This window comes from Ischnura elegans, chromosome 5, assembly GCF_921293095.1.
Source record: "Ischnura elegans chromosome 5, ioIscEleg1.1, whole genome shotgun sequence".
NCBI lineage: Eukaryota > Metazoa > Arthropoda > Insecta > Odonata > Coenagrionidae > Ischnura > Ischnura elegans.
In genome coordinates this window covers 17,660,834-17,679,163 of record NC_060250.1, presented here as the reverse complement: position 1 = coordinate 17,679,163, position 18,330 = coordinate 17,660,834, and the positions used below count along the sequence as shown (strand labels likewise).

The 18,330-nt window shown below is 41.7% G+C and overlaps 1 protein-coding gene and 1 long non-coding RNA gene across 2 annotated transcripts in view; one reads left to right on the top strand and one right to left on the bottom strand.

The window, feature by feature from the left end:
* The window catches only part of LOC124158543, a 120,267-nt gene extending 103,476 nt beyond the window's left edge, over positions 1-16,791 (bottom strand). The window contains exon 1 of the long non-coding RNA XR_006864825.1: positions 16,559-16,791. This is a non-coding gene — a long non-coding RNA (uncharacterized LOC124158543). The remainder of the gene's footprint in view (positions 1-16,558) is intronic.
* Positions 16,792-17,184: 393 nt separating this feature from the next.
* Positions 17,185-18,330, top strand: part of LOC124158542 (probable elongator complex protein 2) — a 32,306-nt gene continuing 31,160 nt past the window's right edge. The window contains exons 1-3 of the mRNA XM_046533682.1: positions 17,185-17,319; positions 17,431-17,617; positions 18,168-18,293. Of these exons, the coding sequence (XP_046389638.1) occupies positions 17,197-17,319; positions 17,431-17,617; positions 18,168-18,293 (436 nt within the window). The 5' untranslated portion in view covers positions 17,185-17,196. The remainder of the gene's footprint in view (positions 17,320-17,430; positions 17,618-18,167; positions 18,294-18,330) is intronic.

The window sequence follows — 18,330 nt, the reverse complement described above, 5'->3', positions numbered from 1 at the left end:
CGTAGCCGTAGCCTTCGTGGGTTCCATCCCCTCCGAAATGGTTTCCCTTGTAGCGACTACCCGCTGTACACCTGCTGAGGACACTACTAGCCTAGGAGCACCTATCCTCTGGTGCTGCATTTTTCGACAAAGTTACAATTCCTGATCTCTGTCAATGTAGAACGTTAAATTTAAATTTCATCACTATAAAATGCTTAGTTATTAAATATGTGCCTTTCCAATGCGTGCGAATTAGCAACAGAATACCAGTATCAGCAACCCGCATACCTCCCAAAGCAAATTTCTAGCCTTTTTTACGTGCCTGGCTCAGAGAGACCATTAGCCTCACCTATTCAAATCAATTGTTGCGACCGTCGAAAGATGAGAGCGACGCTTCTACGGAAATTTGTCATTTTTTTGAGCCTCAGTCTCTAAATAACGTGTGGGACCCTATAGAGATGACATAACATTTCATAATAGCCATTATTTTTGCATATTTGTGGAGAGCATCAGATGGCAAAAAAAATCAATTTTGGACTCGAGTACGGTGATTCCCGATTCTAGTTTCGGTTTGAATCACCGAAAGGAGATGGAAAGTCCAACGTTCTTTTTAACGGCGGTCGATGAAGTAAGGTAACGCAAGGGAGCACAAATTGAAATTTTCATGGAAATGACATTATTCCCTTAGGAACTGTTTATGGGAGCACGGCACACCCTGCAGCCGCAGGAGGGAGACCTTTTCCTCCTGCTGCCGCACCCTGCTCCCTCTTGGCTGGTGCACGGGTGCGGGAGCTATTGACAGCAGAGCGGCGGGGAGGAGAGCCAGCGCTCGACTGATGCGAGCGACGAGCCCGGGGATTTTGAGTGGCGGCGGGTGAGAGAGAGGGAGGGCGCGGGTGAGTGACGTTTCGACGGATGGAGGGAGGGCGATCTGGAGGGAGGAAATGGGAGGGTGGCAGGGGCCGGAGAAATTGCGGAACCACACGGAACGAGGGGGGTAGGGGGTGGGAGGGGATACGATTATACAGGAGGGAGAAAGATATACAAGGAGATACGATACCGATGGAAAGACGGATAAAGGAGTCCCCAAGTGCATGGCGTGGTAGTTTCAGGAGACAATCGACAGCCGAGGTCATTTGTGCCGTAGGGAATGATAGTGCGGAGAGAAACCCGGCGTCGGATTTAGACCGCTCTTAACGAAAGGATCCAAAGAGACCTCGGCTAAGAGCCTAAAGCACACGATCATTTTTCCGCCCTTTCCGAGTTTTAGCTCCAGCGTTCAGTCCAATGACCGTTTCACGCAATCGTTTTCCGCGATTGCTCTGGATATGTAAAATCCCATCCCTTTTCCCAGCCCTCGGAACCTCCCTCTTTCCGCCACTGAAACCACCGCCGATACCGTCTTTCAGCAAATCAGAACTCACGGCCGCTAAAAGCGATTGTGACGCCACTCATGGCTTCTGATGGATTGACAGTTATAAGTAAGGAAAGTGACGAAATATAGAAAATCACTTGAACCACGTATTAATGGAAAGATGACCAAACCTATGTTCTAGAACAAATAATACGCGAGTATCACCTAAAAAGATAACGAAAATAATATTCGGGAAAAAATTAGAGCAAAATGAACCTGCATCACAAAAAAACTAAGGCGGAGACTTGGAGTCGAAATTGAAAGTTACGCCCTCAGAGTTCGAGGAAGTAACGCTATTTCACGGTGACATCCATGATACCCGGAGGAGAAATTACGGTGTTGTAAACGAAGGGAGCCAAGAAGGACATAGACTAACGGTTCACAAGAACAAGAGCGTACACATGAAAATGCTTCCTCGTTAGTCTACTTTTCTTCGAGCTAGGACACGGACACAAATGGTCGCAATGGTTAATACCGGGAAACCAGCGAAACTTTTGAGAAGCTACAGAACTCCAAGAAACTGCATTACAAAACATCAGGTGGACGACCTTTCAGGGCTATCATCAAATGCATAACCCATATACAAACTATTCTTGTAAAGCTGGAGTCACGATAGTCATAAATGCAGTAGACGATAAAAAAGACTCACCGATAAAACCCCAGAGAGAAGAAACATGCCGACGGCAAAATTACACTGTATTCCAAGGAAGTAAAGAAAAAAGAAACTATCAAAAACTGCACGAAACGCGTAAAATGAACACATACCAGAATAAATAATACGCGAAAAGTATAATAAATAATAATGTAGGCAAGGAGTGTAAAAACGTTCATACACGGTTGATAAGGTCAGTTCTGATCATTAAACAATCTTTAACTTTAGACGATTGACCTAGATACTAAATATAAGTACCTACGTAAGACAGCCTCAATCCTCATTAACAATGACAAAAAGAGAAATCGATACAAAGGGAAGTACAGAAACACGTGCATTTACTCACTATAACCCAATGTTGCTCTAAGTAACATCAAAAATGTATACATTTTAAATTCACCGCTATTCAGGAAAGATTTAAACTATGTGTTCTTTTATGCTATCAAGTTAATATGTGAAATATGTAGCTGCTGCAATAATTATGATTGAGTTGAAATTTTTCACTTTTTTGAAATGAGAAGTGCTGCAATTTAATTTCTCCCAAAAGCAGATCTGGGTAAGAAAGGGTTAAAGAACATTGAACAAATGTGGAGTAAATAATATTTAAATGGGAACAAAGAAAAAGTGAGTTAATAGCTATCCCACATTTAGGGACGATCAAATTATTTAAGGACACAGCATTTTCATTTACTAACAATCACTTCTCCTAAGGTCACGTTCAAAAGTGGAAAAAGTATTATTTCAAACACGATGGATAACACAAGGAGAAAGGTGTCCTTTACGACAATGCTTATTACAAGTAGGCATTAAGGTAGTCCTCGGGACTACGTCCGTGAAAACAGATAAAAAACGAATAAACTATTTCAAATAATTGTTTAAAATGCACTTTTTCTGGCGCGAAAGGCAGTTAAAAATCGATTAAAATGTAATTTTAAGCATATGAGTCAATTAACTTGCTCATAGTTAACACTTTCTTCCATCCTTTAATGAACCGTTCATGAGCTATTACGATTGAAATGAGATACATTTAAAAAAATAAATTTGAACGTGCATCGTGTACCAAAGCGGTCGCAAACCTCATGAGGACTTGAATCAAAATAAGGTTCGATCGCGGGCAGAATATCAATGAATGTATCGCATATAACGAACACCTTTGCCAGCTGGTTGGTGCAACTTCAGAACTAAAGCAAGACTAACTTGCATGCCCTAGGATACAATTTTACCTTTCCAACTAATAAGGTTTTCTTAAACAAAAGCAGTTTTTTTAACAATACACTTTGGTTGAAAAGTCAGAATCAAGTATGTATTTGTTTGGACTCGCGCGCTGACGACGGAACCTACTAAATAAAGGAAGGCAGCGGGCCCACGCTACTACACACAGCGGCGATTAGCTGCACAGCTACGCTTTGTAAACAATACGCGAGGTTTTCGAAATGACGGCCCGCGCAATTATCCACATGGCAAGGGAAACACACACACGGGATGAATGAGACACAGGGAAAAAGAGATGAAAGTGGCGAGGGAGTGAAGGTGGGGTTGGGTTGGGTTGGGTCGGGGGAAGGAGGGCGGCCTATCGCCCGACTGCACTCTTTGGCCGGCCCTTGGATGTGGGTCAGGCCTCGGCCATTCATTAGGGGAGCCCCCGTACCATTCTGGCCTCGTCATCCAACCCGAAACATGCCGCGGCTCACGATAAAAGCTTAGAAGGACGAAGGAATAAGTTCCCATGTCCCTCCCCTCTACTAAGCCCTTCCCCCGTCCGCTGGGAGAAGGCCTGGACGGAGGGGTAGCCGTAACACAGCAAGACGAGAAGGTCGCATATGCGTCCAAGGGAAAATCTGGCATAGGCCCTCCATGGATATTCCATCCTAATGTCGAATAACAAAGTGCATCTTGTACGCCCTGGCTGGCAGCGGAGGAAATACTTCGCCTTCTGACCCATCACCACCATCCTGAATCAACACACACTAGCACTGAATATTTCTCGGGCTTCCGCTCGGGTTAAAAACTCCATCGTCGCGAACGTCTCAAAAAGCACGTTGCTCATCGTCTTCGGGACAGTCAGATGCAAGCATCGAACAACCATCAGGCTGCCCGTACAGCATCAGACTGCCCTGTAGAAGATGAGCAACACGCTCTCCGTTACGTTAACTACGTTGGAGTTTTTAACCCAAGTGGAAGCCCGAGACACATCCAGTGCTTACATACGTTCGGTAAGCCTCTTCATTTGCCACCCAACATCACGTAACTCAAGCTGAATCTAATATGACGCACATCAAAGACGAGAAAATGCGGAACTACTACAGCACGAGACTGACAAGTCCCAAAAATAAAGAGCCGATTCACGATGGCGTACAGGTACTTTGAAAGTAATGGATATTATACCATTAAATTAATTTTGATCCCAGTATTTTTGACCTTCAACCAGTCACTGGCGCTAAAAATATGCCACCAAGTTAGGCATACGAATATGTGAAGTCTCATTTATCCCTCATCTTGTGTTTCCTCACTCAACCCTAAAATACTATCCAACCAGCAATAATCGAGCATGCACACATGTGACTAAGGTTTATCATTACTAAGCGATGCCTCGCTGCCCTCTTCCGGTATCAGCGAACGGATTTCATCTGTAAGGATCCTCACAGCAACAACGTCTAATAGTCTACGCCACCTCCAGGATGCAAAAGGGCTCGAGGATGAAAAATTGCAGCCACCAGAACAACCCGGGGCCGAAGTTATTAAATCTATCAATCCAATTAATTAGTTACAATAACAGGACTCCCACTCAGTCTAAATTATAAAATTTACGGTTTTTCCAGGTTTTCACGGTCTAAATGTCTTCAAATTCACGGTGTGTTGATATACCATCTTAGGCAGAAATATTGATCACGTAACAATAATAGGCCGCACGTTAACTAAAAATTTAACAAGCGCGACAGACGCCGTGAATGCAAACGCAGCAATGAAAGTGCTATCTCTCCTGACGTCACATATCGTTTGCAAAATTCAGGTCCGGCTAAAGGTTGTGAGTGGGAAAATGGAGGGACCAGGGTGCAAGGGAAGTTAAGAAGTGTCTGAATTTTCTCAAGTGTTAATGAACACTGTGGTTACCAGTATCTAACGATTTGATCGTTGGATTATTCTTCCTCGTAGAATAATCCCCCAAGGTCGTTAGAATATTAATTGCATATTGCTTGGTTTCGCTTATAGTAGGACCTGCCCGCCTTTGTGACGGTGCAGGATTCCTCGTCCCGTCCTTCCTTCCCCGTCCTTTCCCTGAGGCGTCGTCGGGCTCTAATCGCGGCGATGCCTCTATCCTTTGTTTCTATCTGTCCTCCCCCTCTCGAGAGGCTCGGGCGTATAAGTCTCAGACTTGGTTCCCGGTCCTCGAGAGCGTATCCTTGCGGGGGCCCGCCCTGGACCCCTGAACACATTGTGGTTACCAGTCTTCCGGATTTGGTACAGGCTTCAGGTCAATGTGTCATCAGGGTACACGAACCAATAATCGCGCTTCAAATATACGTATCCATATAAATCCGTGGCCATGTCTGCGCATGACTGACCTTGAAATGTGATCGAAATATCCATTTCTCTTTTTATTTGTCAATCGTAGTTCTGCGATTGTAAAATCAAGATTGAGAGATTTTTAAGGCTTTAGGACGAAATGCACGGCTTTTTCCAGGTTTTTTCACGGTACCTATACGAAATTCATGGTTTATTCACGGCTTCAAGGTTTTCAAGATTGAGTGGGAACCTTGAATAAATAGCGGACCAGTCTATTCACCAAATCGCCAAAATCGAAGATACGTTATCAGGATGAAATATCGCTATTCTCCTTCACTCATAAAAATCATCCTGATAGCGATTATGTAATGCGTGATGGGTTACACCAATAACCTAGTCTCTTTTTCCATCGTCCAAGTAACACATGTAACTAGCGAATAGTGAAAGCAAGTCAAAACTCGCGGGAAGCGACTCCGTTGGCTCGTGTCCGCTCGTTGTAAAGATCGCGTATTTGCACTGAATAGCACATGCGTCATTGAAATTTAAGGGAGCGTTGTCACCAGTTGGCTATTCTCGATCGCGTCATAAACTCTGGTGTAACACTCCCGAATCTGAAGAGAAAAGGAAGATGCAGCGGATTTTGCAGGTCGATTTATGGGCGAACTTCAGCAAAACGTCGACGAAAACGAAAAATGCGCTCATAAGGTAGGTGGTTACAATGGCCCGAAAAAATTACACTCAAAAGAGGATTAATATCTACATCAGGACATGTTCTCATATATAGAAGGAAATATCTCACTAAGGCCTATTTGTTACGATACGTTGCGACATTTCCAGGCCAATGATGTTTGTTGATTACGAAACAAATGCATGAGAAAAGAAGAAAATAAATAAAACCTGATGAAAAGTATACTATCACCCATAAATCTGCAATAGATGAAATTAATCAAAACGAACATAATATACAAGATAGTATAAAAATTAATACGCGAAAATCCTAAATTTGGTGAACATCCGACAAAAATTGGCCACTCGAGAAAACTAGACTACTATCATAATTTCTACACATATTGTAACAAAAATATTAAACAAGGAACTGAGGAAAAAATAAAAGATTGATGACGGTGAAATTAGAAAAAATGCATAAAAAACCAAGCAGTCGAGTAAACGACACACTAACGACAATCCCTGTCCCAAAGGTGGCCCCCCAAACCAGTCGCCAGCTCACCGTCACAATGACCCAGTTACGACAGTAAACTAACACGCCGCATCAACTCCAGTGACACAAACTCGGCGAACAATGATGGGAGGGGTGAGGGGGAAAAATTAAAAACAACATCATCAAAGTCCGCCTCCGCCGGACAGCACTTAAAAAAGCCGCGAGCTTCCCGCTCAAATTCGGCACTCCCGATGGACCCGCTCACCGTAGGTACTCGCTCCCAACGACAATTTTGCAAACTGCACCCCCATCCAGCAGAAAAGACGCGAAAAAGGAGGATCCCCTGAAGGCCGTCGGAGCAGACGCAGCCAGTCGCCGGGAGCGGAGTTCCCGCTGAGAGGGTCGGGGGATCGCCCGGGCGACAACCAGTGCGACATGGGGCAAAAACTAGGCGAGAGGGGTCGAAGAAATAAACGGGAGGTGACGGCCCCGCTACGACGGCTTGAGGAATGGAAACTACCAGAGTACGGCAGATGTATCAGCATCAGCACGAACGGAACTCTGAACCAATTCATCAATGCGAGCAAAAATCAAGGGCAGGACCAAAATATAATTTCTAATTACGAAAGCTCTATTCTACACTTGATTTATTAACTGTTCTGTAGTACGGCTGTTCAGCAATTAAATAATTATAATATCACGCTTTGAAAAAAATGTAATCATCAATTACAGTTTACGCATCATTGAAGTAATAAAACGGATAAATGCTCAACGAGGCCAGAACCGAGAGATTTTTGTTTTCATCCACTGTTCGATTCATCTTTCTTTGTGGAAGAGGAATTTTGTACAGCTGAGGTTATGTTTAGGTTGAATTAATTTGAAGTCTGCCAGTGAATGGTGGCCTAAATTATCAGTACTAAATGTCAAAAAATCTAAAAAAAAGAAGTTATTTACCACAGCTTCCCCAAGGTAATAACTTGTGATAATTTTTAAAAGCTTTTAAGAATCAATTTACGCAAATAAGTTAATGACAATGAATAAATCCTGCACGAATATAGGCCTAAGGAAACTATTATGTTCCTACAAACTGACCAAGTTAATAAAAGACTGAAATATTTTGTACGTCTTTTTAAGCATTAAACAATAAGATTCGCATATTCCTTGTCATAAGTTAGATGATGAAATAACTGGACCAAATGGCATTTATTGATGGTTGGCATGAAATAAAAACGTGGTAACACGTTTACAAAGATTTCAGCGGAAGGATTAACGAATTAGATAACTCTACAAGAAATGTTAAATTGTTGAAGAAAACGACTCCGGAAAATTAAATATTTATGCAGTCTGGAATAGTGCGGCGTACTTAAGACATAAGGACCCAGTAGTACCTTCTACGACGATTACACATAATACGTCCGTCTATTTCTTTCCGCATATTACCGCCACTAGCATAAAATATTTATAGTACCTTATAGCAGCACATATTTTTAAGAGGAAGATCACTCAGTCCACAGAAACATCACCATTAAAACAGGACGCTTGCAAATAAATTAATGCACGGTAAAGCATAGAATATTTAACTATTCCAAAATCCAAGGTGTTATCGTTTAGCGTCATTAATTTTTCGTTTCCTTTTCCGCATAAATACCCTGCTGTGACCGAAAGATGATTTTCATACGGTTCTATTTACTAATACTTGCCCGGTAACAATATAGTAAACACAATAAGGTTAGGGAGTTGGGCGGCCTACAAAAAGGCACTCCTGTATATGCAAGTGTAGAGTTGTTTCTGAGACGTAAGGAATGATAACTGCAGTGCAGGGTACTGAACTACGCATGTTGAAAAGAGCAACACACAGTTCAATTTTCGTAATCAGGATTTGAAGGCAAAAGAGAGCTCCAAGCGAACCGGCGTCGGCATCGCCCGCCGGAAGGCAAGAACATTAACCACAACCGCTGCTATCGACGGTTCGCCAACCCCGGTTTCTTCAAATCTATCGAGATCTTATCCGCACAATTGTCGTCCCAAAACCCCTATTCTGCTTCTTGTTAAGGCACTATACAAAAATGTTTTCCAGAATATAATAAAAGAAAAACCTTCCAGCCGATAGCGTAGCTAATACTGCCCTTCCGTAACTTATATAAACGATATTTTTCACTAAAACCGTCGCATCGGTAAGAAGCGAAAATTTCCAAAAATTTGGCATTCATTTCCGAGGCGTACTCGGTAAGATCGAGGCACCGTTGGTGTCATTCTGCTGGTGAATCAAATACGCCATATAATTGAATCTAACGAACTAAATTAAGCGAATCCATCGTTACCATAGCTTCGGGGGTTTTGAGCTGTTATAAATATTATTTATTTACTAATTCCACCGTTCGATGAAAATAGTTCAATAATTACTTATCATTTGAAATACCTGAGGCGACTTTTTATCTTACCTTCTTTCAACTCCTCGTTTGTAACAACCTACACAGATAATTAAGGCCACCAATCTGGTAGACCTCAAATCAAGTCATTTCAAACCAAACTCACCGCAATACAAAATTCCACATTTTGTCCTCAAAGTTGGGTACTAGCACACATTTTCAAGCGCAAGAAACTGGCGACCCTCCCACTGCATTAAAGTACATCAATTCATTTTCACGTTGGAATGGTTACGGAAATCTTACTGGCACGGACATTCAAATTATTGAATCACCTGAATACGTAGCAAAGCAAAAGAAATGTTAGCTCTACTAGTGAAAGATAACACAAAAATAATTTAATTTGAAAGATAAGGATTCCAATCAAATTAGGAAGAGAGAAAAGCGTATTATTCATCTTCGAACTCGATGATACGATCTCCAATATGAGTTTGGTCTCAAAGACTCCTAACCAGGGTGAACTATGAAAATTCTCAGCCTCCGACGAATATATCTCGGCGTTCTAACTAAGAAAGACCACAAGCAAGCAAAGCGTAATATTAAGTTGAGAATTCAAGCTGAAATTCTGAAAAAAAAAACATACACTGTGCCTCAAAATACATCTACATTTCATGACCCCAATTACAGGCAGAGTAAATGAGACTATTCCAAATCAAGACGAATGCGTACACACTTCTTCGAATAATATTTTATTTGCCGTGGTAGCGACAGGTCGAAGTCCTCCTTTGTCAAACTTTAAGTCATGAGTTTGATTCCCGTCTGGGTATGCTTTTCCCACCGAGAGGGAGGATTTTTGTGAATTTAAGCACCAACAGTGATTAACTTCGTTTAGATGTTTATTTTAAATGTCCACAATAAATTGATGCCGGCCGCATGCAAACACAACTGAATATAACTTCACTGACAAAATATAATATTCTCACCAAAACTTGCTATGCTTTAAGTGAATCAGGCTAAAAAATTCTAATCTAAAAATCTAACGGAGCATTGTGACCATGCTGACAGTCCTTCCAGATCATTACAAAGATCTCCCGTCCGTTCTTTTCTTAGTAGTATCAATTGCTCGCCACAGAGGGGCCAGATAAGTTGCTCTCACTGAAAGATGGCGTTATGCTCACCGGTACTCTGCCTCTGATAAGAGAAATAGGCTCACAAAATATCCCCAAAGGCTCAACAGTGCATTCAGAACATCTCCATACGGCATACGACGGCATGCCCCTTACGGCGGTTGTTACTGAGAAGGTATCACGGGCCCTCACCGAGACATCACAACGCCTCGCGGACTGCTTCACTCGTGTCGTCGTCGTCGCCGCCGCGGAGGATGGAGCAGCCCATTGTCCGGCGACAACCCCACCGCCTCCCGGGCCATGGACGCTTCGGGGGCTGCCACACACGGGGACTCCTCCGGGGGTGGCAAAAGAGGCCCCTGAGAGAGAGACGCCGGGCCGCACCCCCTTCTCACTCGACGGCCAACCAACTTACGGTCGGGCGCCTCCCTTAACGAGCCGGATGAGGAACTGCGGGGGAGCAGGTAGGGCGGGCGGTGCGGCAACCCCGGGCCGGTCGGAGAGAGAGAGGAGGCGGCCTATCTCTTCGAGTCCCACACCACCCTCTTGCTACCTACACCAACCCCCTCTCTCCGTACCTGGGGGGGGTTGGTGTAGGGGAGTGGGAGGGGGCGAATCCCTGGCGCTTCACGAGTGATCACTAGGGGAGGGGGATGGGGGCGGAGACAAATTGGAAGCATCGCACAGACATACACACGGTGGGCCTATCAATCGCTCGGGGAAGAAGGAACTCACATCGATTACACACGTTCGCGAGAGAGCAGAGTGGTGAAATAAATCAGCATGACCCAGTGACACCCGATAGGTGGAAAACGGGGCGAATTCCTGTTTTTTTTTACTTGGAGGGAAAAGTTATACCCACCACGTTTCCCCAAAAAAGCCCCCTTGAGGGTATGAAGGCCTCTGGTCAGGAGTACGCACTCAGCAATCCTTAGTCATCATCGTACCTCGTTTCCTGACTGACTGACACACGATAGCGTATGATGCGGCAAGAAGACGTCACTTTCCACCACACAAATACAACATTCTCCCCAATTAATACGCCGGATCTCCAACCCTATCAAGGTACGAATATCGCTGCTGGGAGCATCACCATAAAACGGGCGGATTCCTGCCGTTCTACTCAATTAGGAAGGAAAATTGTACCTACACACCCCGTTTCTCCAAAAAGACTGGTGAGGTTAATTAGGAAAATGGTGAGGGTTGCGCGCTTTCCTGATTTGCACATGATAAGATAGGGTGCGGAACGCAAAGGTTACTCTCTAGCGTACATATACAACATTTTCTTTAATTACTACACGAGTCCTCTAGCACAATAAAAGTACGAATATCGCTGCTAGTAGCATCTCCGGAGAAAATGGCGCATTCATACCTCTTTTACGCGGGTGGTAAAAATATTTGCAGCACCTCCATCCGCCGAAAAGCTCTTTGGAAGTGATTATGACCACAGGCAAAATAATTATAGCACATTTCAGTAATGGTTTACTATAAAAAAATGTTTACTATTCATAAGATTTCACTTTATTGTCTAATTATCTCAAGATGCAAATAACATCGACTGCAGTGAACTGTAAACGGTGGCCGGCCAGAATTATTTCCTCTAATGGATAGTTAGGTAAGATTATGACCAGGAATGCGAGCCAAAAACCTTCATATATCTCCATAATAAGATCGAAAGAAATATACGAAAAACAGGACATACGGTGGTTTACGTTTCATCGAAATAAATTCCGCGCTTTTCCCTTATTTTTTCACCAACTTACAATATCTCCGTCCAGTGGCACAAATATGTTCTATAAATGAAAAAATACAGGGTAGTCAGTGGGAATAATTTTTCCCCATTTTTTTTAAGTTCTCCTAAATTCTCCTCTCTTTTTAATACACACAATCATCCGAAAAATTAGCTAATTTAGAGAGAAAAATACAAACGCTAATGCCCTCCATCAATAAAATTATGGCTCACGATAAGGAAAAGTCTACAATGGATCACTCAATTATTTTCACGGCAAATGGAGGAGTGATAAAGATTCCCATCTCATCTCCTCCTGTTACTCACTTTCTTACATATTCCTTCCTACTTCTCTCCAGTCTATCAGTCAATACATAAATCCTTTCATAACAGTTTCCCACCAATCTAGGGGCTACACATACAGTACACATTCACTCCAATCACAAACATATGAAACGAGCTGTCCCAGCTAGATTTTGAGGAAACGTGAAATAGAGGACACCTAGAATAAACTCAACGAATGTTTACACCATGAGACGCTAAATCATTTGGGATTTCAGAGAGCGAGGTCTTCGAAGCGTTACCCTGTTTGTTTATTGCCCCTCAACGAGACTAGTAATTGAAAATTTTAATCCACCAGTCCCTATGTAGCCCAATGCTTACTCTCAGCCTCGAAACCCAATCACAACATCGCACCTTCACGGTACACAATTTTTTTTTTAACTCATCCCACTAATTTGGGTGGGGCAGTCATCGCTTACACTTACGACGAATACACTTCAGGACTTGGGGACACTGCCGTTAGATTTTACGGACATATTTTTGCAAATTCCTCAAGGTTGTCAGATTATTTCAAAGATAAATATGAGAGACAGGGCTAAATCTGTTTGCACGGCACCGCCCACAACGAACTTTTCATTCTTATGAGACCTAAATGTACTCTTATTGGCAAGGTTTAATAATCAGAGAAGGGGCATGTAGCTGACACTCCAAGAGAACGGTCTTAATGAAAACCTAACGTTAGGAGATAACCAGTAATTCAGAAATACTTGTATCACTAAATACATAGCACAGGTCCATAACGAGATATTATACAATTATGCCTTTTGATCGAAACAGGCACTAAGTATCCGAGCTAAGTTTAACAAAAATCGAGGTAACTATGCTCACAATTATTTCATAAACTTAAAAGTGACAATGAATTTTTCTTGCCCGGAATTTCATTCGTCAATTGGCAGCTGCATTACACTTTTAAGGGTACTAATATAGGATTTCACAACCCAACCTCAACACGTGGTGCAATGTCTGTGATTTCGCTCACATTTAGGCAGGTCAACTAGGATATTTGGAGGCCCAAACAGCAAGTTACCTTCAGAAACTGAGAACCACTGCACGAGATGGTGTAGGAATTGAAATACTAACTGCGATAGTCAGGGAAACATATTAGCCAATGCTTATTTTAAAAAAAAGAGTCCATCTACTAATTCCAACTGTGTTTGGCGAGATATTGTGGAACAGCATGCTGAAAAAATGATAAAACTTATTGTACTGTCCAAAGGTTTAAAAATAATAACGAGTTTCGACGCTTAGCGTCATAATTCGTTTAAATAGAAATAACAAGCTAGGCGTCGAAACGAACGAACGTCGAAGCGTAGTTATTATTAACAAAACAGTGAAAAGTACATTTTGCTGTCTCATTTCATCCAACTGCTAAAACTTACACAGCTAGGAAACTTTTGAAAATATTGAGGGATGATTAAGGGAAGTGCACGGTGATTCTTGCAAAAAAATAAGACAACACTAATTCCATCAGAAGGCAACAAAAAACTTGCCATCCTTCTTGATAGGTGAAATCGAATTTGCAAAAACACCCGGCCAATAATACGATACATTCAAATCAAATGAGCTACAGAGCTCCTTTAATCACCATCTGGAGGGAATCCATGCTAATCCTTAACGAGTTCGCGCCGTTGATAAGCAATTATGAATTCATCCACCGGAGACGCGAATATCAGGCAGCATATATCTCCGGAGACAGAGTGAAAAACGGATTCCATCGGCAAAGTTGTCCAGCAGTGCGCTTTTAAGCCATGCGATAAGTTAGTTAGAAGGCTGATGAATAATTTAACCACCCTTAATGGAAAAGGAATACGTAGGTACTTGTCGAGAGGGGTGATGGAAAGACTGCCTACATTGGCCGGGTGCTCCAAATGCGACCTACAATCACAAGATGCCAGCCAGAATCCGCCCGGGGGGAATTTCCCGCTAAAAGGACTCTAAATATTTCATCGGGGGAAGAGTGCGGCAAAACAGGTTAAAAATCATTTCGGGTACTGGTGCGAGCTCTCGCTAATTACCGAATCGAACTGAATGAATTTCCTATTTTCCCGAAACACATTTTGACACGTACTCACAACCAAAAATTCCCATTGTTCTCCCCTTCAAAGTAAAACATCAGAGAACGGTGGATAATGCACTCCTAAAACTAGTGGGGCTTATCACGGATTCGCATCGGCTACAAGTTTTAATAGAAAAGGCAAGTTCGCATAAGTTATGGAAAAAAACTCTTTGTTATCCAGCGGCTAAGTATCGGTACGATGATTTGCGGATTAAAATCAACGGAACGAAAAACGTTCTTCACCCTCCAAAAGGTAACAAAACAATCGTAAAATGTTTATAGGAGAATTAAATTATCAAATTTTTTAAAAAAATTCGCTACTTTGATTATACGCGGATTTAATAACTAACAATAAGATAAAAGGAAAATTGAGGTTAATTGGTAGATTTCCGTCCTCTATCTGAAAGCTAAATACTACAGTTCATTTAGTATGGCTGATATCCCCGTAAAGTGGCCCACGAATGAATGGTGAAAGACCTCTACCCCACCCCACCCCCATTTGAAATGATGGACCACCCCTCGCAGCAACCGCCCTTTTCCCGGTTACTGGGGTAACGGCGGAAAACAGTCCAAAACGACGCTCTAGTACGTCCCAGATTGCGCTGTGTTCACATCATGATTCTACGAATATTTATACGTATCTGAAGGCTCATACTCAACGAGAAACTGAATTTCTCTAAATGATAGGGTTAAATTTAGGGTATAAAATCGAATATGGAACCTTACCCAAACACTGAGGTAATAATTCAGATAGTCTTCAGATCCGCCATGTAATAATCGATGGCATTACTATGAAATATCAGGATCAGCAACAAGGTTGGCGCAACAGAACTCAACGATAAATTTCACGACATCAATCACAATTTGTATAACCATGCGCTCTCTTTAATCAGCAATGACCTAGGTTTGCTGTTGTCTTTGGCATGCAATAACAAAGAAATTATTAGGTACCTAATGAATGTTTTCAATTGCCCTAAACGACAGAACTGCCAGACACATGAGCAAATTAGTGATAAAGAGAAATAACTTCCAAGTTATTCAACTTCCGATTCGTAGATGCAAGTGTATACATATTCTATTCATCCGAAACAAAGTCTTTTTATAATTCAGAAAAATTCATGAAAGAAAGTAAATAGAACATAAAATTTACCTGTGTCATTTTATAGAATTTTCTATAATTACTTCCATTGCATCGATTTCAGATATCATTTTAAAAGGATACATTTAAGCTCTCTAGAGAAAATATCCACGAAATGTAATGCTTATCATTTCAAGATGAAAGTAGGAGGAAACAAGGCACCGATAGAACGATACCCTAACGCTATATCTACCAAAATATAAGCCGATAACACACATAAATGGATGACAACGGCAAAATCCAAATCATGAACATAAGTTAACTTCAGTTGCACCAATGGCTACAATATATATCTAAGGGAAATAACCACCAAGAATAGATTACCCATAAAAATATGTATTTCCGGGAAGGGCAGCGATATTTTTAATATGAGAGGTCCTCCTTCTCGTTCATGAATTCAGATTATCTCCAGGTGAAATATCCATTACAACGTCCATGATAAAAGGAATAAAAGAAAACATCAGATCAGTTCGTTTCCACAGTGCCTTATACCACAGAATCATCTTGTTACACGGTCCCATTCACTCAGCCCAATTTTCCTCTTTATTATCGGGTAACAGCAAAGCAATTGGCCGAAAATTCAGCATTAAACACAGATGATCAAATAATCTACCAGAATAAAGGAAGACAAGCCATACTTAGGTACCAACTTGGAACCTTATGTCGCGCACATTTTCGGGCAGACGTGTAAACACCGCCGTGCCGCACGCCAGGTTCAGCGAGGTGCGCGGTATATTTACGGAGAATAAAATTCAACGGAGTGTAAAAAAACGTAAGAATACGCACTAGGCCGCAATATTTAAAAGAGAATTATGACTGAGTCATCTGAACAGACAAATCAGATCAACATCACGAAGAGGAGCGAGTTGAAGATGCTGATCGCAATCTGTGACATGAGTGGCGGGAGAATGCAGACGGTCGCTCTTAAAAAAAATCCTCCGGGCAGAAAACATGGATTCACCTGTGCTTCCCATTTTTCACGGGATCGACACCCAGATTCTTAAAGCACTTCACTTGGATCATTCCATCCCCGGCATCCAAGACGGGGAAAAAGGCGGTAACAAATACACACCGAGCTAAGTTGCAACTAACCTCTTTTCGATGTTGAAGCGGTCCCAGCCCACGCTCCAAAGAGAGACAGAACCAGTCCACAGTATATCCACAGCATTTTTTACGTGTTAACTGCATCTTTCACGGCCATAATGCTATTCAGGATACCTATTTTCAATCTGATCACACCGTTTCCCCCACCGGCCTCAAGCCCCTTCACTATCGACCACTGCTGGCGAGGTTTCCCAAGGTTCAGACTTTATGTTCAATAAAATTTCTACAGTTCCACCATCTGACGGTAGTTTGAGAAAGCTCGACTTCTATATGAGAAATTATTACTCCAAGTCCTCCACGCCATTTTGATTCCAAAATCGGCATTATTTGAATAAAACGTAAAGTAAAATATTTGTATTAGATTTCAAGAAATCTCAAACTCTCAATTTTATATGGATTATTCCTTATAATGGTGAAATTAATACAACGACCGGACTCTTGAACACTTTTTGGGTACAAAGACGACTTCAAAAGAAAAACATGCACCTATTCTTTATTATTTTTTATTTTCTTTTGTTATGGCACTTTCATCTAAAATTTATTGCTGAATTCGACAAAAATCATCCATTTAAATATTATCGTTCGTCGTTTGTTTTTTGAACCTCAAATTTCTCATACTTAAAAACATGGCGGTAGAAACGATATACACATCATGTGCTTGTAATAGTTCTAGACATTCAACTGATTGGGGAATTAATAACTTAATTTGCTTCGGATCTTGTAATTGTATCGCTATATACGATCCAGAGGTTAGTTACAAATTGCTCTTTTTCTCTCATATTCCGTGTAGTCGTGATTGGGTTAGCTCACGTTCTCTTATGTTTACATTGTTTTGATAACATTTTGTTAATAATTCGCAGAAAAGTGATACAGCATCCATCACGCATACTTTATGCAATCATAGCAAGCCTGTAAATTCTGTCAGATGGATACGGACAGCAAACGATGCTAAGGAAATAGAATTTGTTTCATCCTCCTGTGACTGCTCGGCTGCTCTGTGGAGGAGAAATGATGATGGACACTATCAAGTCATATGCTCTATGAAAGGTGTATTGAGTGCTCTTATTTTATATTCACATTTTGCTGTTACATGTATAAGATGTGCAAGTTGTCGCATATGAGTGAGGCACTGAGTAATTGCTTGCTGCTGCATTGCCTTGTACGGATTTCATGCTGTTGTTATTCATTTATATTACCGATGGACACTCTAAGATGATGGTATCCTGGAAAAGACAATTCCCATTCTCTTTATTATGTTACATGCTATCTTTCATAGTGTACATTGTCCGTTACCGGCATTCTAAATTGTTTTCAAAACGGGCGCTTTCTGGGGGATCTCTGGTTTCTACGAAAAGATTTTAGTTCCGGCACTGCATGCTTAAGTAATTTGATTCTTATTTACTATTGTTTAATAGCCTTTTTCACTGCCAGTGGCAATTGTCTATCAATCGTCATACAGCGGAAGAGTCCATATGCTAAATGCACTATTGGTTCATTGGCTCTCCCTAGTTGTTACGACTGGATTAAATTGTCACGCATATAAGGTAATTGCCATGATTTCTATGTAATTGTAAGTTTGTTTATATATCATTTTTAGGTCATGAAAGTGATGTTATTATAGCCGATGGTTTGAGATTTCTTGATTCGGATAGCCATTCGTCAGTTGTCATTGCTACTGCCTCTTTGGATTCCACACTCAAAATTTGGCATGTTGGAGAGTCAGGTATTTATTTATTTATATATTCCTCAAGTTTCTCTTT